The following is an 18,540-nucleotide window of genomic DNA, read 5'->3' as shown; positions in this document are numbered from 1 at the left end:
AGCGAGACAGAGGGGAAGCAAAACTAAATATAGTGAACACAGGACAAGGACTATCAAAATAAAACAAAAAGAATGAGAAATATGTAGACACAGACAAGACACGCAAGCTTAACACTTTGACTGGGGGAATGAAAACAGAGACAAGATTGACGAAACACAGGACAAGATTAGACACTGGAGACGGAGAATATAATCACCATGAGCTGAAGGAAAACAAACTCACACTCTAAACATGTCAAAAGAACAAGTAAGAACCTAAGAGCTGCAACCTAACAGAAAATAAATGATCAAAAGAACACAGAAGTACAAGAAAACCAAACATACATTACCCAAAGAAGTAACTCAGCCTATTACACCCCAAAACAGAACAGTCCAAAACATAAACGCTGGGTGACTGATCCAGGGCCATGACACCCTATCATATTTTAAAGATCTCACAATTCAATTCTATATTATCCTGACAGATGGTGCAAAATGCAGCTGCTCGCATTTTAACAAGAACTGGGAAATGTGAGCACATTATCCCTGTTCTGAGATCTCTGCATTGGCTACGTTGTCAGGTTCGAGCAAATTTTAAGGTCCTGCTGCTCACCTACAAGGTTTTAAACGGATTGGCACCTTCATACCTCTCCGACCTTTTACACCTTTATGTTCCATCTCGTGCTCTACAATCTCAGGACTCTGGCTCTCTAAAGGTTCCTAGAGCCAGAAAAAAGACAGTTGGAGAGCGTGCTTCTTCTTTTCGTGCCCCGTTTCTGTGGAACAACCTCCCTCAAGATATTCGGCAGGCATGCTCTGTGGAGGTTTTTAAAACTAAGCTGAAGACACATTTGTTCACCTTATCCTACATGTCTTATGGCTTTTAGTTTTTACATTTTCATTGTTTTTAACTTGTATTGTGTCTCTTACCTGTATTGCTGTATCGCTTTTATTTTATTTATCCCTTTAGTTGTACAGCACTTTGTTTGAAAGCGCTTTATAAATACAGTTATTATTATTATTATTATTATTATTATTATTATTAGTTCACTCTCAGACTGTGGGCTTACTTTTGGTTCCTAGAGTATGTAAAAGTAGAATGGGATTACTCTACTCTTTATTTGCATATTATTAATAGAAAGACTTAATTTATGTTCTACAAAATCTATATTGTAATTTAGACAGATGTGATTATTATAAATGAGGATATATTTTATTATTCCAATCAAGAAGCAGTTAAATTAAAAGTTTTAGTTTGGACTACAAAGGAACTGAATCTACTGCCAATACAAATAACGAAAGAAACCAGTACAACTACATTATAGCTGTACACCTGGAATCTCTGAAATGTGGCTTTAACTTACCTACCAATGATACCATGTATACACAAAGATATTATCATAGCTAGTACTGTACTTTACTGTACTTTGTCTAATGGCAGCATACCTGTGAAATTCCATTGTAACAGAAGATATACCACAGGATGTTACAGGCAGCTGCTCTCCTCTGTTTACTGGGACTGTACCAGAGATTACTTACTCAATATAGCTGAAAGCTATTATTAGCCTTGAATTCACTTCTCCTGACTTCCAATATTCCTAATTACTATACAGTCTTCTTCTGTATCTAAAGTTAAATTTAGTAGTTGTTTTTTCTACATGTGCATATGAAAGAAAGATGTAACAGTTTCAAAATAATTCCACAGTAAATGTCAAAAAAATCACAACAGTAATCACAGGCTGTGTTATGCAGTGTTTCTATCATTATTAATTTGCCTCTCATGTGAAGCATTTTTGATCCTTGGGGATCCTAGCAGCTGGAAATACAAACCCCTCCACCACGGTAAGGTAGAAATTCACAGAGGGCTACTTACATTTATGAATAAAGGATTAGAAATAGACTGTGAAGACATTCAAAGGGGAAACATGGTCCTGGTATGAGTCAATATCGTTAAGAAGCCAAGCAAGCCATTTTCAATACACAGTTTATAATTTATCTTTGTTTTGTTTTTTACACAGCAAACTAAAAATGAATGAGTAAAATGCATTTTAGCTTGTTAATGTTACTACTTCTGGGTTGAAAGTTCACCAGGAAACTGATGTTCCAGGTGTTTATTGGTCCTGTAAAGCTTTTTTTGAAGAAGAAAAAAATCAGTTTATGATCATAACATGTTTGAATGGCTGTAAACAGTCATCTATGTCACTAGTTTGTGCCCTCCACTACCTCCATGTAGACCATTTAAGATTTACATGACGACATTTTTAAATGACTCACTAATAGACTTAAACTGACCAGACACAATACAACCAGTCCAAGTTCAAATCTAGAGCCACGTGAGTCTTATTAAAACCTAACAACATGTTTTAACATCAGCACAGTAAAACTCGATGGTAAAAAGGAATTCCTGAATTTTGACCACTCACTCCTCACAGCATGCTCCAAATATTTTGGTTGCCTTTGCACTCACTTTTGTTTCTGTTGTTTCTGTTAGAAATTCATGTTGAGCTCAGTGAGCTTCATTTGACTTCATATCGTTAGCTTCATAGCATAAGTGCCTAAGTCATTGACTTAGTCAAATGACTTAGGCAATTATGCTATGAAGCTAACGATATGTGAAGACAAATTAAGCTCATTGATTAAACGAGCCAAGGGAGACACCTGGTGGACACATACCGTCAGAACGTGCGGAGACAAACAGCTGGAAATACTTGTTAGAAAGGATTGTCGAACTTCAAGAAAGAAAAAAAACAGCACACACTCTAACACTCCTTTATTTGCACTGAAGGAGAAATATGAAGATATCAGTTTGAAAGTAAAATTAGTAAGATTACCCAGCATCAACCAGCTTCTCCATCCAATTGATAACGCAGAAAAAAAAATCATATAAGCCTGTTGTCTGCTGTAATTTGTCCTCTTTTGCTGTTTGAACTCTGCCATTGATAGCCTGTTATCTCTCTCTGCAGAATGTGGTCTTGCACCATACAAATATACAGACAGTAGCTCTTTGGGACTATTCATCATTCAGCCACATTATATCAGTCAGACCTTAACATTTATTGTTATATTTCAACATGAATTATCTTCATTTCAAAATATTCCTCACCATACCGCAAATTCAAGTGACAAATTTATACTCCAGGTTTACCACATTGGAGTATAAAATTGTGTTTATATGTATAATCACATATAAACACGTGATCGATGTAGATTTATATAGAATAGAATAGAATAGAATAGAATAGAATAGAATAGCCACTTTACTGTCATTCAGACATCAGTAAGTGTACATCATTGGACTGTATAAAATAATCTAGGATACATGTAGGAATGTGAGACAAATTTAGAATAAGTGTACATGTACGGTTATCCCACTGACACCGGGAGGAGAAAAATACTTGGCTTCATTTGTAGAAAGAAGAGGATCCATGAAAAATAAATAAATAAACGCAGGTGCAGTCGTGTAACCGGAGATGACACAACTCTTCGACTCAACGAATCTGCGTGCGTTTGCTGAGTCACGTGACCACACGACAGCGAATCACAGCAGAGCAGGGGACTATGGGGAGGAGCGAAGTGTTGGCTCCAGAAACATGGCTGATGTGTGATGAATCAGGACCAACGGACCGACAAATCACGCAGGTACCGATCAGAGCATCAAGAAGAGGATGGTCCAGTATGAGGAGGAGAGCAACCGGAAACCCGACAGAAACTCACACATCATAGGTATGGACATGTTTTTAACTCTGTTCTCTTTAAGCTCCGATTCTTTGATGTTTGGTTGATTGGTGATAAATCTGAAAGATTATCAGCATCTCCAGGATTTCTCTAAGCTGATGTTAGCTGAGAGCAGGAAGCTGTCACTTTGGTGATGAATTCAGAGGAGCCAACGGTGATAGTTGAGGAAGAGCACACACACTCTTACACACCAACTGTTTATTCCCTTTATTCTCCATGAGAGCCTCAAAGTGAACACACACAGTGACAGACTTTCCAAAGCATCAGAACACAAGCTCTCCACATTACAAATAATGCTGTAATTAATGTCTTTACATCTGCAGCAAAAGCTAGCAGAGAAAATGAGTTTTATTGACTGGTTAAACAGAGTGATCGAGCTGGAAGTGGTGTGCAACAAGATAGGGTGGGTCAGGATAGAGATGGAAATACAAATAAGTAAAGAGTGTGATGAGAATATTAAAAGAATGAGGAGCTGATGAATGCAGAGAATGTCAGAGGAAGAACAGATGGGGCACAGCTAGTGAATCAGGAAGTGCAGGAATAGTAAGGAGTAAGTACTACAGAGGGATAAACTGATGATCAGTACCATAGAACTGGGAAAGAGCTGCTGAAGCTGGGTAAAGGTGAGAGGTGATGACTACATGCTGAGATAGAGAAAGAGCTCTACTGCACTGTTTGCTTTGAGAGCATTAAAGATGGTCAGGAATTACACTGTGCCATATCAGAAAGCATATGATGCAAATGAAACACATGATATTTTGCTGTCTTGGGGGTTGTTGAAGCAGCTACCTTGTTACTAATAGGCCATTTGAAGAAGGCAGGTAACTCTTGCTTGTTTTGTTGTTGTGCACATGTAACATAAGCTGAAATGCAGTAAGCAGTGAATATTCTGTTTCCACTGTGGTTTCACTTGTAGAGCTTGTTGTCTCATAGCTGGAAGGTTTGTGGTTTAATTCCCGGCTCCCCTAGTCTGCATGTGGTATCCTTGGATATGGTGCTGAATCCTGGGCTGTCCCTGATGCATCCATTGTATTGTGAATGTGTGAATTTCAGGAAGTGTTTGGGTTTAGAAATTAATGTGCATGAGTGAATGAGACCTGTTCTAGAAAAGCACTATATAAGTACAATCTGTTTAAGAAAAACAAAAAAATATCTGAGTGCCATTCAAGTGAGCCCCAACACAACTCGTATATTTGTTTAATAATGCAAATGATAGTTTCAATAGAAAGGCTTTCTTAACATAAGCTGACAAAAGCAACAATGGCAGTGAGTCTTTTTTAAGGACTCACTTTAAGTGAAGAAAATAATTTTCCATTCATTTTCTTCACTGACATTTCAGAAAAATCCTTAGAAAGAGTTTTAAGTCTTGAATGAAGTGGTTCAGCTAAAAGATAAATGACAAAAAAAAAAAGCAAAATGCAAAGAAATTTAAAACTGCAAAGATACAACGCTGTGTACATAATCACAATAATACTGCTTTCATTACTGTAGTGTTGTCTAATAATAGGTTTGGTTAAATTTTGTAATGTCTTCTGTGTGTCTGTGTTTCTACAGCCTACATAGTCTATAACTTGTGGCCCATTCTGATTTCCAAGTTTTCAGACTTTTGCTAAGTTTGAATTTCTTTCTAAGAGCTTTGATTGACAGCATTTACAAACAAAAGTAAACTTTTCTTCAATACAAAACATGTTTTCATCACAAAATTATTAAAGTCCACAATTGTAATTTTGGAAAAGGTTACAAATAATGAACTGAAAATGAGTTTCTGTATACCCACCTTTACCTGACATATTCTTCCTTAGCAAACAAAAGTAGGTGTAGCACATTTACAGAACAAACAAATGTCAGGTACATGCTGGTGTCATTACCAGTATAAATCCAACATCCAGCCTTTTCTCTTTTCCCCTTGTTTCTATAATTTCACTCCTAACTGTTTTGAGGCTTTGCTTACACTGAGGCTGCTAGCTTATGGTTGGCTCTGAGTTCTGGAAACTTTAGCTTTAGCCACTTTTCTTTTGTTAGCATTTTTTTTTTCCATGTTTAAGTGTCTGATCAGGTTTGTTGTTGCTGTTGTTTTTGAGAATTGCACATTTAAGATCTGAAACTTTGAACTTGACTTTTTCAAATATGGAAAAAAATTCATGTATTTTCTGCATCATCAATACCTGAAAATTTCTGCATCATTGATACATTTAAATTATACCCCAAACTACTGCAGTATCTCATGGCACCTGAGTGTGCCACCAGGGAGCACCTTATTTGACACGATCAACACCTCACTGCACACCACTCATATTGCAGTCTGTGGTTGCCGTCTCTCCAATACCTAAAACTATTTTCAGGTTTTAACACATGCTTTTGTAAAAATAGTTTTGTGTAATCACAGTAATGATCATTTCCTTCTTTTTATTTGTTCCTCAAGACCTCCCACAACAAAATGACTGTGAGGAGGAGGATGGTCTGGATGAGCAGCAGGAGATGAACTCCAGTGTGGACCAGGAGGACCCAGAGCCTCCACAGATTAAAGAGGAACAGGAGGAGCTCTGCAGCATTCAGGAGGGAGAGCAGCTTGGACTGAAACAGGAGACTGATACTTTCATGGTGACGCCTGCTTATGAGGAAAGTGAAGAAAGCCAACATGTGGACTCAGGATCAACTAGAAATGTAGAGCTGAAGAACAGGAGACGTTACAGAAAGAGAAGTTGCAATAAGAGAGTAGACAACACTGCTGTGTCAATGAGTCTGAGTCAAACTGGCACAAGGGGAAAGTCTTTTCAATGTGACGTCTGTGGAAAAACTTTTCACGAAAAATATAACTTTACTAAACACCAGAGAGTTCACACAGGTGAGAAACTCTATCCTTGTAGGACCCATGGTAAACAGTTTTTGTGTGTTTTTATATTATAAGATTAATAACCCTTTTGTGGTTCTTTGTTCCTCAAGACCTCCAACATGAGGAAGAGGAGGGTCTGGATGGGCAGCAGGTCTTTAACCAAGAGAAGAACTCCAGTCTGGACCAGGAGGACCCAGAGCCTCCACAGATTAAAGAGGAACAGGAGGAGCTCTGCAGCAGTCAGGAGGGAGATCAGCTTGGACTGAAGCAGGAGGCTGAAGGCATTATCGTCTGGACTGGGGAAGAGCGACTCAGACTGCTAAAGACCATCTGGAAACCTGTGATAAAGTTGCAAAGAGTAGGTATGTAAAACTGTGATGGACTTAATAACAATGAATATGAGTAATGTAGGATCCTAACCAGAGCTCAAAGTTACATTTAGTTTTAGAAGCACAGGAATTAAAGGTCAAACTGCAATAAGCAGCATGAATGCATCTTTTTCTACATCCATTCATCTTCTTCCGCTCATCCGGGGCCGGATCAATGAGGCAGCAGTCTAAGCAGAGAAGCCCAGACCTCTCTCTCCCCAGCCACCTCCTCTAGCTTGTCCAGGGGAACACCAAGGCGTTTCTAGGCCAGCCGCGAGATATAATCCCTCCAGTGTGCCCTGGGTCTGTCCCGAGGCCTCCTCCTGTGGGATATGCCCAGAGCACCTCACCCAGGAGGAGCCCAGGAAGCATCCCTGTCAGATGCCTGAACCACCTCAACTGGCTCGTTGGAGCTGCGGCTCTACTCTGAGCTCCTCCCGGATGGCCAAACTCCTCATCTTATCTCTAAGGGAGAAGCAAGCCACCCTTTGGAGGAAGCCCATTTCTGCCACTTGTATCTGCAATCTTGTTCTTCCGGGCATAGCTCGGAGGCCTACAGCTCATGACTGTAGGTGAGGGTAGGGACGTAGATCTATCGGTAAGTTGACAGCTTTGCTTTTACACTCAACTCGCGATGGAACAGTACAGCGTCTGCATCACTGCACTCACAGCACTAGTCCGTCTGTTGATCTACCATTCACTTCTCCCATCACTCGTGAACAAGACTCCAATTCAATTCAGTGTTATTTATATAGCGCCAAATCACAACAACAGTTATCTCAGGGCGCTTTATATTGTAAGGTAGATCGTACAGTAATACATACAGAGAAAAACCCAACAATCATATGATCCCCTATGAGCAAGCACTTTGGTGACAGTGGGAAGGAAAAACTCCCTTTTAACAGGAAGAAACCTCCGGCAGAACCAGGCTCAGGGAGGGGCGGCCATCTGCTGCGACCGGTTGGGGTGAGAGAAGGAAGACAGGATAAAAGACATGCTGTGGAAGAGAGACAGAGGTTAATAACAAGTATGATTCAATGCAGAGAGGTCTGTTAATACATAGTGAGTGAGAAAGGTGACTGGAAAGGAAAAACTCAATGCATCATGGGAATCCCCCGGCAGCCTACGTCTATTGCAGCATAACTAAGGGAGGATTCAGGGTCACCTGGTCCAGCCCATGGAACCATTCCAGTGCGAGCTGGAGGGCATCACCAGATGAAGCCAACAGAACCACATCATCTGTGAAAAGTGGCGATGGCATTCTGAGACCACCGAAGTGAAAGCCTTCTACCACTTGGCTACACCTAGAAATTCTGTCCATAAAAATTATAAAGAGAATCTGTGACAACAGGCAGCCCTGGCAGTCCATCACACACTGCAAACAAGTCCGACTTGTTGCTGGCTATGCAGACCAAGCTCCTGCAACCATTGTATAAGGATCGAACAGCCTGTAGGCCCACCACTCGCAGAAGGCACTGTAGGGGTTGGGTGCAGTGTGTGTTGGGCAGTGGCCAGTAGCGGAGGCCCTAGCTCAGGGGTCATCAACCTTTAACACCCAAAGAGCTGTTTGGACCCAGTTTCCATGGAAAAGAAAACACTGGGAGCTGTAAATACTTTTTGACATCTAAAATGAAGATAACACTGTTAATGTTTTTTACCTTTATGCTTTGTATAAACAACTAAAGTGTGTTGCATATGAGATACATGCAGTGCTACAGAGAAAATTTAATTTTTTTAATGTAATGAACACATTTTGAACTCTTAAAAAATATAACAAAAAGGAAAGACACCCAGTTGAAGGTCTCTTTTAAATGAATTAAAAAGCTGAACTTAAATTATTCATATAGCAAACAAAAACTGTAGTGAGCCGTCATCCTTATATCACCTTTGGGATTTCGCAGCCTGTAGCGGAGCCTTGACCTGACTTTTAAAAATAATTGGAAAAAAGCACTATGCTGCTAAAAAAAATGAAAAATAAATATTTTGCAAATTATCTGCATAAATATTTATTTTACATGGTTAATGTGTGTGGCGTGGTCTGCAGTGCCGCTGCAGGGGAGGCGGACGCACCTGAGCGGCATTTGCCGTGTGTGTTCTCTCTGCTGTTGTGTTGGTGTGTCGGGCTGTGAGCTGCAAAACTACAGTTGGCTGTGTGGGTACAGCAACCATGTGTGAAAAGTGGTCAATAAAGAAAAAAGCATGTTCATGCAAACATCATCGGGTCTGCTGTGGTATGTTGACAATGGGACTTCTGCTCCCGATCCTCTGCGCACAGTGTCTGCAGACTGGGGCTGTACGAAGTCGCTAGTAAGCTGTCGTCTGTGAGGCGTGAGCAGGGTTTGTTGTTACCATAGTTCATGGAGGAGAATAGCTGCTCGTATGTGGATCCAAAGATCCATACTTGGCCTGCCTGGGGTTGAAAGTCTCGATAAATGCACGGTATTTCGGCGGGTATGGTTTATTTTGTGACACTTATTTTGAGCGATGATAAATAATAACATACCGTATTTTCACGACCATAAGACGCACTGTGCTAAAAGGCGCAGTCTCAGTTATGTGTGCCATTACTGTATTTAACACACACATAAGGCGCACTGGATCATAGGGCGCATACAAGTACCGTATGCGTATTTAAAAATAAAGCGGGAGCAAACCTGAGTTCGGTACCTTACTCACATTTTTATTACCAGTAATCGTCATCATCAACAACACACAAGCATACAAGTGTGCGTATTTAAAAATAAAGCAGGAGCAAAACAAAGTTTGGTACTCACATTTTTATCATCAATCAAACCCATCGAAGTCCTCATCCTCTGTGTCTGAATTGAACAGCTGCGCTAAATCTTCATCAAACATGCCAGGTTCACTTTCTTCACTGTCAGAGTCACTTTCCGTGCCGTGCGGCTCCTCGGAAATGATGCCGGCTTTTGCGAAAGCTCGAACAACAGTGCCAGCAGACATGTTAGCCCAAGCATCTACAATCCATTGGCAAATTGTGGCGTAACTCGCCCGGCGCTGGTTTCCACTCTTGGTTAAACTGTGGTCTCCATCGGTCATCCATCGCTGGATGTGTTTGTCGCCGATGTGTTTGCTGCAGTAGGAGCGGAAGATGGCCAGCTTTTCCTTATAATCCGCTGGAAGTTGCTGCGCTACCGTAGTCCTGGTCCGGAGGGAAAAATGGCACCGTTTCATAAAAAGTGAAAGTGAAACTGCTTTTAGCCGAATGGTGACCGTCGAAACGCTTCTCCCGCTCGTTCTTTGCTCGATGATCGCCTTATGTCCGCGGAAACTCAGCTGCGTCTTCTTGACCTGCTGGAGCTTGTTTTCCAGCTTCCTCCACTTGCGAACCATCGATTCATTAATCTTAAATTCTCTCGCCGCTGCTCGATTTCCATGTTCCTCCGCGTAGCTGATGGCCTTCAGTTTAAACTGTGCTTCGTAAGCGTGTCTCTTTGCCATTTTCAGGGTTGTTAAAACAACGATGTCCTGCATAACGCACATACCTGTTCTTTTATACAGGTATGTGCAATAAAGTCAACGCACACACTTCACCCTTTAGCGTTCTCATGGTGTTCTCTACTACGTCCTCCTTACAACACACAGGGCGCACTGCGCTATAGGGTAGGGTAGCCGCACTTTTTGAAGAAAATCTAAGACTTTTAAGTGCGCCTTATGGTTGTGAAAATACGGTAATTTTAGTTTTATATTTCAAGATCACAATAATCTTCCAATTCGTTTTTTCCAAACCACATGGAGCTGCAGTATAAGGACTAAAGAGCCGCATGCGGCTCCGGAGCCGCAGGTTGCCGACCCCTGCCCTAGCGGACCTATCCCCAACTACCAAAACTAGTGATTGGGACATGGAAAGTCACCTCTCTAGTGGGACAGGAGCCTAAGTATGTTAGGTTGAGAGGTACTGAGTAGATATAGTTGGACTCACCTCAGTGCACGGCTTTGGCTTTTGATCTTGTCTGCTGGAGAGGGGCTGGACTCTGTCTCAGTCTGGCGTTGCCCTTGGTGAGAGGCGGCAGACTGGGGTGGGTATCCTAATATCCCCTCCGCTTGCTGCCTGTACACTGGGGTTTCTCCAGTTGGACAAGACGGTTTGTTCCCTACGCCTTCAGGTTTGGGGAACAAGTCCTGACTGTTGTCTGTGCTTATGCGCTGAATGATGGTTCAGTATACCCAGCCTTTTTGGAGTTCCTGGGTGGGGTGCTTAAGGGTGTTCACCTGGGGACTCTGTTGTCCTCCTGGGAGACTTCAACAGTTATGTGGGCTACAACAGTGAGACCTGGAGGGGTATGACTGGAAGGAACAGCCTCCTGGATCTGAACCCGAGCTGTGTTTTGTTATTGGACTTTTATGTAAACCACAGTTTGTCCATAATGAACACCATGTTCAAGAATAAGGGTGTCTATAAAGATACGTGGCACCAGGACACCTTAGGCCACAGGTCGATAATCAATTTTATTATCGTATAACCAGACCTAAGGTCATATGTTCTGGAGACAAGAAGAGAGGGGCTGAGTTGTCAACTGATCACCACCTGGTGGTCAGTTGGATCAGGTGGCGGGGGATGTTGGACAAACTTGGCACACCTAAACGTATAGTGAGGGTGCGCTGGGAATTCCTGATAGAGGCCCTGGTCCGCGAGATCTTCAATGCACACGTCCAGCAGAGCTTCAACAGCATTCTGAGGGAGACTGGGGACATTGAGTCCAAATGGATCATGTGCAGTACATCCATTGCAGAAGCCACTGCACTGAGCTGTGGCCACAAGGCACAAGGTGTGTGTTGTTGTGGTAACCCCCGAACCAAATGGTGGACACCAGAGGTGAAGGGAGCCACCAAGCTAAAGAAGGAGTCCTGTCGGGCATTGTTAGCCTGTGGGACTTCGGAAGCAGTTGATAGGTACCGATAGGCCAAGCAGAAAGTGGCCCGGGCAGTGGCGGAAGCTCTACCTGCAGTCTGTATAGTGTGAGTAAAGCACTGCTGACCTCATGGACCACATGAGCTAACTGTTATTTACTAGCAATTGCTAAGATTATTGACTAATGAAACAGAGGCAAATAATCAAATTTCTAAGTGGCTTTGGTCTCCTGTCAATGAAGACATCAAATTAACATCCAACGTTTTTCAGAGTAAAAAATGGTGGGAGGTGGGAATCACCAGACACCCCAAAATATGATACTATCACAATACGACACTCATGATTTGATATAGGGATATTTAGCATTTTGCAATATACTGAGTATACTGAGTATATTGTGATTTGTCATCTTTTTTCAGCTGCAAATTATGGCCCTTGGAGTTAAATTTTGTCAGCTTGTTTTATTCAATAAGTCAACGCTAACTGAATTTTGTTCTGCAAAATGAGCACACCAACACTGTCACTAAAACCTCCCGTAAATAGTGCCATAAGTCTGAGTCAGTCTGATATCAGTCTGCAGCTGAATGAGGTCAAGTTGGAAATTACATCCAGTCTGTGTCTGATAATACAACAATTAACTGTGATAAATCCTCAAAAATCCTATATCTGTTGCTGTCTACATTGACGGTAATTTATATTTCACATATGTTGTCTTTTATTTTATTCATTTGTCTCTCCAGACCTCCACCAGCAGCATGTCTTTAAGGACGAGGAGGTTCTCACAACCCAGCAGGTCTTTAATCAGGAGAGGAACTACAGTCTGGGCCGGGAGGACCCAGAGCTTCCACAGATTAAAGAGGAACAGGAGGAAGTGTGCAGCAGGCAGGAGGGAGAGCAGCTTGGACTGAAGCAGGAGGCTGATACTTCATTCATGGTGACTCCGACTTATGAGGAAAGTGACCACAGGGAACCAGAACCAAACAGTAAGCAACTCCTTTTTCACAGCTCACCTGAAGAAGAGAGCCGGGATCAGGAAGAAAGCCAGCATGTGGACTCAATATCTACTAAAAATGCAGAGCTAAAGGAGAGGAGACATTACAGAAAGAGAAGTTACAATAAGAGAGCAGACAACACTGCTGTGTCAGGGAGTCAAAGTAAAACTGACATAATAAAAAAGTCTTTAAAGTGTGACACCTGTGGAAAAACTTTTCGCAAAAAAAACCACCTGACGACACATCTGCGAATTCACACAGGGGAGAAACCATATTCTTGCAGTACATGTGGGAAGAGTTTCAGTCTGAACTCAACATTGAAAACCCACACAAGACTTCACACTGGTGAGAGGCCATATGCTTGTATCACCTGTGGGAAAAAATTCATTCACAAATCAGATTTGGAACGTCATGTAAGAACACACACAGGCGAGAAGCCGTATTCATGTGGCACTTGTGGGAGAGAATTCCGTCTGAACTCAACATTGAAAACTCATATAAGAGTTCACACCGGTGAGAAGCCGTATTCCTGTAGTACTTGTGGAAAACAGTTTACTGAGAAATCATCATTGAGAACACATATAAGAATTCACACAGGTGAGAAGCCACGTTGTTGTAGTATCTGTGGAAAAAGATTTTCTGACATCTCGGGAGTGATAAAACACATGCGATTTCACACAGGCGAGAAACCGTATCCTTGTAGCACATGTGGGAAAAGATTCAGTCAGAAATCGGATATGGCCCGTCATGTACGAATTCACACAGGTGACAAACCGCATGGTTGCAACATTTGTGGGAAAATATTCATTCAGAGGACCAGCTTAAAGAAGCACATGAGAATTCACACACGTTAAACTTTCAGACTTTCAAAATGTGGGACAGCTGTGTGTGAGCTCACACTGAGCAGAAATTAATCGCTGCAATGCTTGAATGAAAAGATGATCCATTTTAAAGTCAGTATTGCAGAATAGTGAAGAACTCTCACCATTATTTATTAGGCCTTTCCCCCTCATTCCTATAATTGTATCAGGCAAACTCTGGTCTTACATTTCATGAAGGTTAACATTCTGCATGCTCGTGGCCTGTTGGTTCATTGTTTAGTTATTTTATTTATTATGTGTTCTTAAAGTATTATTGCAGGGTCTACCTTGTATTTTGGCGCTCTATAAATCAAAATCGAATTGAATTATGGTTCAAATAAAGATTTTATTCAAAATCTTTTGAGTGTTTTTTTTCCTGAGGTGTAATCTCTAATATAATCTCTGTGTAAGCAGCATGACAGAGGGTTCTGCTTTGTCTTTTTGGCATGACACATCTGTGGAGGAATGGAGATGCTTAGGTGAGAAAGCAGTGGACTTTTTGACAGTGTTGGGGAGTAACGGAATACATGTAACACCGTCACGTATTTAAAATACAGAATATGAGTAACTGTATTCCGTTACAGTTACTGTTTAAAAAGATGATATTGAGAATACAGTTACTTTGTTGAAAAAAGTCTACACGTGAGTCTACACACTCATCCAGCATCAATATTCGTCCTCTGAGCTACTTTGAGGATGTGACAGCAGCTGTGTCAGAGACCAGAGATAAACTACAGGACATTCTGAGAGAGGAATGGACAAACATCTCACTGACAGTCACTGAAGTGGATGTTTTACTGTCACCAGCAGAGCCAAAGACCAGAGCTGGATTCTTAAAATATTCAAGTGAAATCACACTGGATCCAAACACAGCAAACACACGTCTGTTATTATCTGAGGGGAACAGAAAAGTAACATTTATGGAACAACAACAGTCTTATTCTGATCATCCAGACAGATTCAGTAAAATATGTCAGGTCCTGAGTAGAGAGAGTCTGACTGGACGTTGTTACTGGGAGGTGAAGTGAAGAGGGAGAGCAGTTGAAGTAGCAGTTGCATACAACAATATCTCCAGAGCAGGGAGCCTATATGAAAGTCTATTTGGATATAATAACAAATCTTGGGCATTACGTTGTGTCACAAACAGTTATATATTTCTGCACAACAATGTCCAAACTGTCCTCTCAGGTCCTCGGTCCTCCAGAGTAGGAGTGTACCTGGATCACAGAGCAGGTATTCTGTCTTTCTACAGCGTCTCTGAAACCATGACTCTCCTCCACAGAGTCCAGACCACATTCACTCAGCCGCTCTATGCTGGACTTTGGCTTTTAGATTATGGAGCCACTGCAGAGCTGATTAAAGTCAAATAGACTCGTTCTCTGACATTTATATGCAAATAGTTTGGCTGTTATAGAACACTTTTCTGCTCTACTTGATAACACAAAGCACTACATACAACTTGACTCATTCAGTAGTTTTCCAAATCATGTGTAGTTTCTAAATGAGGCTTTACATTTTAAAAGCTGATAAGTTCAGTGGTCCATTGATGTGTGAAAAAAATATTGCACTGATTCAAACTGTACTTACATGAAGGAAAAACTGGTTCCTGTCTCAGAAATCTGAACAATATTAAATATTGATTTTCTCTATCATAAATTTACAGTCTTTGAAGTTTGAACTTTTAAAACACAATTTTGATTCCTTGACGATTTTGAAAATATAATGAAAATTTTTTTAAACTATTATTTAATGTTCATACTAATAACACATTATTATATCTAGAGTAATGTGATTTAATGTCATTTTTTAAATTAAACTTTTGATGACTTGATCATTTATATATCTAAATATAAAAACTAAATGATACAGGTCTCTATACTTCAGCAGCCACTCATTCAGGCAAATGAATGGATGGAGTTGCATTACATGCTGTAAGTGACTTAATTCTGATTTTGTAAAATAAACTGTATTAAAAAGAAATACAGTTATAAAAATATAAGAATTCCTGAAATTATTGATGCTTCATTCAGACTTCGACCATGTTTTAATGAATAAGTGAAGCACTTTTCCTCTTTGGTGCTTTTGCACTTAGTTTTTATTAGCAGGAAGCTCAGGCTGAGCTGATCCACCAAAGACGCCATAGCCTTTGCTCTCCATACAGCACTGAGTCACCTGGAGAAACAGGGGAGCTATGTCAGAATGCTCTTTGTTGACTTCAACTCACCCTTTAACACAATAATACTGGACATTTTAATCCCCAAGTTAGCCAACCTGCGGCTCCCGCCATCCACTTGCTCTTGGATAAGGGATCTTCTGGTCAACAGACCCCAGAGGGTGAAACTAGGCCCCTACTACTCTTCCCCTCACGCTCTCAGCACCAGCTCTCCCCAGGGCTGCGTACTAAGCCCACTGATCTACTCCCTCTACACATCTGACTGCAGCCCCGCCCACCCAGAGAACATCATAGTCAAATTGCCGATGACACAACAGTGGTGGGGCTGATTACAGGGGGAAAATTAGGCGGCCTACAGAGATGAGGCCATGAAACTGGGGGAATGGTGTGCATTAAACAACCTTAGACTTAACATCACCTCGACTTCAGGCAGAACAGCACTGTCCCCCTGCAGTGAATGTGTAGACCGAGTGGAGTCCATCAAATGTCTCTGCGTCCACATCTCCGCAGACCTCTGCTGGTCAGTCAACACCACGGCACTAGTCAAGAAGGCCCAGCAGCGGCTACACTTCCTAAGGGTGCTCGGGAAGGAATAACTAAACACCCAGCTGCTGGTGACCTTCTACAGCTCCACCATCGAGAGCCTGCTGACATATGTAGTGAAATATCTGCACTGACCACTGATCCCATTTCCTCTAGACATAAACTACCCCTACTGTTTATGCTCATTCCATTGCTCCTGGGAGACTTGAACTCATGTCTGTGCTTAAATTGTCGGTGCTGAAACTGTCTGTGCCGTCATTCTCTGGCTGTCAGTCTATGTCACTCCTGTACTGTGTATTTATATTATTTGTATAGTTATAGTATTGCATGGATTTTTTTTATAATTTGCTAAGTACATACACACTTTTATGGAGCTGTTTTTAATCTCGTTATACTGGGTATAATGACAATAAATTCTTTCAATTTCAATTCAATTAAATTCAATTTAACTTTGAATGTAAGAAAATGATTACATACAACTGAACTTAAAGCAAATATTAAAGTGAGCAGAGGGACGGAAGGAAAGGTGTCACCCAGAGAAAGTGAACCGACGGAGACACCTGGTGGACAAACACAGACATAACAGGAAGAAAGACTAAAGTGCAGAGAGGTGACAAACAGCTGGAAATAGTTGTTGGAAAGGATTGTCATGCTTCAGAAAAACACACAGCACACACTCTAACAGTCCTTTATTTGCACTGAAGTAGAAATAACTTGAGAAGAATAAATCACATTACAAAAAAAATAAATTATATTTTAAAAAAAACAACAACAACTACCTGTTCAGCCCAGTCAGTCGTGCTAGATTTTTTTTTTTAATAGAGATTGACAGACCACGTGACTTTCGCGCATTGCATTGTGGGTACGAGTGGCAACAAAATCAAAACACTGCATCAAGCGCAAGCATTTCCAGCACCGGTAATCATTAATTCTGCGGTTTTAATCCCTACTTGCATTTTATTTGGCCCCAAAACAGTTATGTACAAAACAACGGAGAACTCGGCAGGTCCGTATGAAGACAGACTTGACGAAAAGGCAAAAAAAAAAGTACGAGGAAAAAATCAAAGAATTGAAAGGGTCAGACCCATACGAGCATACAGAGTGGAGTAAGGACGTTAGCGTGCTGCCCGACTTTCATCACCCACATATTTATTATTTATTATATGGTCCTAAGTTTTAGTGCGTACACTCACAAAATGTTTAGTAACTTCAGATCCCTGCAACAAGCCCAGGTCCAGTTTACTTTGGTGATTTGGACTATTCCATTTCACAGCTGTTGTTAATTTTTTCCTTTATCTCCTGTACAGGCCAACGCAATCTATTTGTCTTTTTTCTTACTTCGGAAACATGGCTTAAACAATTTCTCTTCAACGACGTAATCCGATAAAAAACGATCTCTTTACCCGTCGGCTTTCCGAGGCTGTCATGCGACCGGCTATTGCAGTTAATAATACAAAAGCTTCTTGCCATTCTTTGTGTTTCTTTTTATGGCTGTGTGACTGTTTTCATGTGAAAGCCTCCGTGCGCTAGTATCGCTTGCCACTCGTACCCACAATCCTTTGCACTTTTACCCGTGAATGACGTCACATTTTCGATCAAACCACAGCAGAGAGAGAAGAGAGGACAGAAAGTGACGTATCAGGAAGTGTAATGAAAGGAAGTAGATGGCGGGAGAGATGAAGATGTTCATGACAGAGCGGAAATAAGGTGGAAAAATAGGCGAAAACAGCAAAAGCGAAAGTAAACCTGTAATGTGGAGGAAACGGACAGTGAGCGCAGTGTAACCGTGACAACGACACACGAGGACGGATTTAAAGTGATCATAAAATCGTCTCCAGACGGTCGTCGTTCGGTGAGTGGAACCAGATTCAGCTACAACAGCGATAAATATGCCTGTAGGGAGATGAAGAGTGCTAAAATACTGAGATACGGATCTCTGATGAGCACTTGTAGGGATGTGGTTCATCAAGGTACACAGGACTGAATTAAATAAGTGTAAGGGAGGTGTAGTGTGGGGAAAGTGTCCAAGCAGCAGGTTGAACCCGAGTCAGAGAGCACAGACAATAACAACAGATGTGGTGGAAACTGGCAAAATGGTGATACAGGAAGATCTTCTGACTGTGAGCAAGAAATAATTCATATTGTTTATGGTCGAAGGGATAAAGAGCTCAGCACAGACAGGAAAAT

General features: G+C 41.3%; 1 protein-coding gene and 1 pseudogene across 2 annotated transcripts; both read left to right on the top strand.

The window, feature by feature from the left end:
• Positions 1-3,530: 3,530 nt before the first annotated feature.
• Positions 3,531-13,993, top strand: LOC113017282 (uncharacterized). Of its 2 annotated transcripts, none has more exons than XM_026160456.2 (4): positions 3,531-3,702; positions 6,137-6,559; positions 6,658-6,905; positions 12,526-13,993. In XM_026160456.2, exons 1-4 carry the CDS (start codon positions 3,645-3,647, stop codon positions 12,691-12,693), a joined length of 897 nt encoding a protein of 298 aa, XP_026016241.2. In that variant the 5' UTR covers positions 3,531-3,644; the 3' UTR covers positions 12,694-13,993. The 2 variants fall into 2 exon arrangements, with proteins under 2 accessions (XP_026016241.2, XP_080154766.1); XM_080298640.1 differs by having other exon boundaries at positions 3,535-3,702; positions 6,658-6,909.
• Positions 13,994-14,266: 273 nt separating this feature from the next.
• LOC145423392 (tripartite motif-containing protein 16-like) lies at positions 14,267-15,032 on the top strand (annotated as a pseudogene).
• Positions 15,033-18,540: the final 3,508 nt, after the last annotated feature.

The sequence above is a fragment of the Astatotilapia calliptera genome, chromosome 3, assembly GCF_964374335.1.
Source record: "Astatotilapia calliptera chromosome 3, fAstCal68.1, whole genome shotgun sequence".
NCBI lineage: Eukaryota > Metazoa > Chordata > Actinopteri > Cichliformes > Cichlidae > Astatotilapia > Astatotilapia calliptera.
The sequence above is the reverse complement of the archived record's forward strand: the minus strand, read 5'-3'. Positions and strand labels throughout refer to the sequence as shown.

Excerpts from the sequence above, each read along its gene's own strand:
- LOC113017282 (XM_080298640.1), top strand. The coding sequence starts at position 3,645 with ATGGTCCAGTATGAGGAGGAGAGCAACCGGAAACCCGACAGAAACTCA. Across the intron at positions 3,703-6,136 it reads CAGAAACTCACACATCATAG|ACCTCCCACAACAAAATGAC; the intron begins GTATGGACATGT and ends TTGTTCCTCAAG. Across the intron at positions 6,910-12,525 it reads GATAAAGTTGCAAAGAGTAG|ACCTCCACCAGCAGCATGTC; the intron begins GTATGTAAAACT and ends TTGTCTCTCCAG.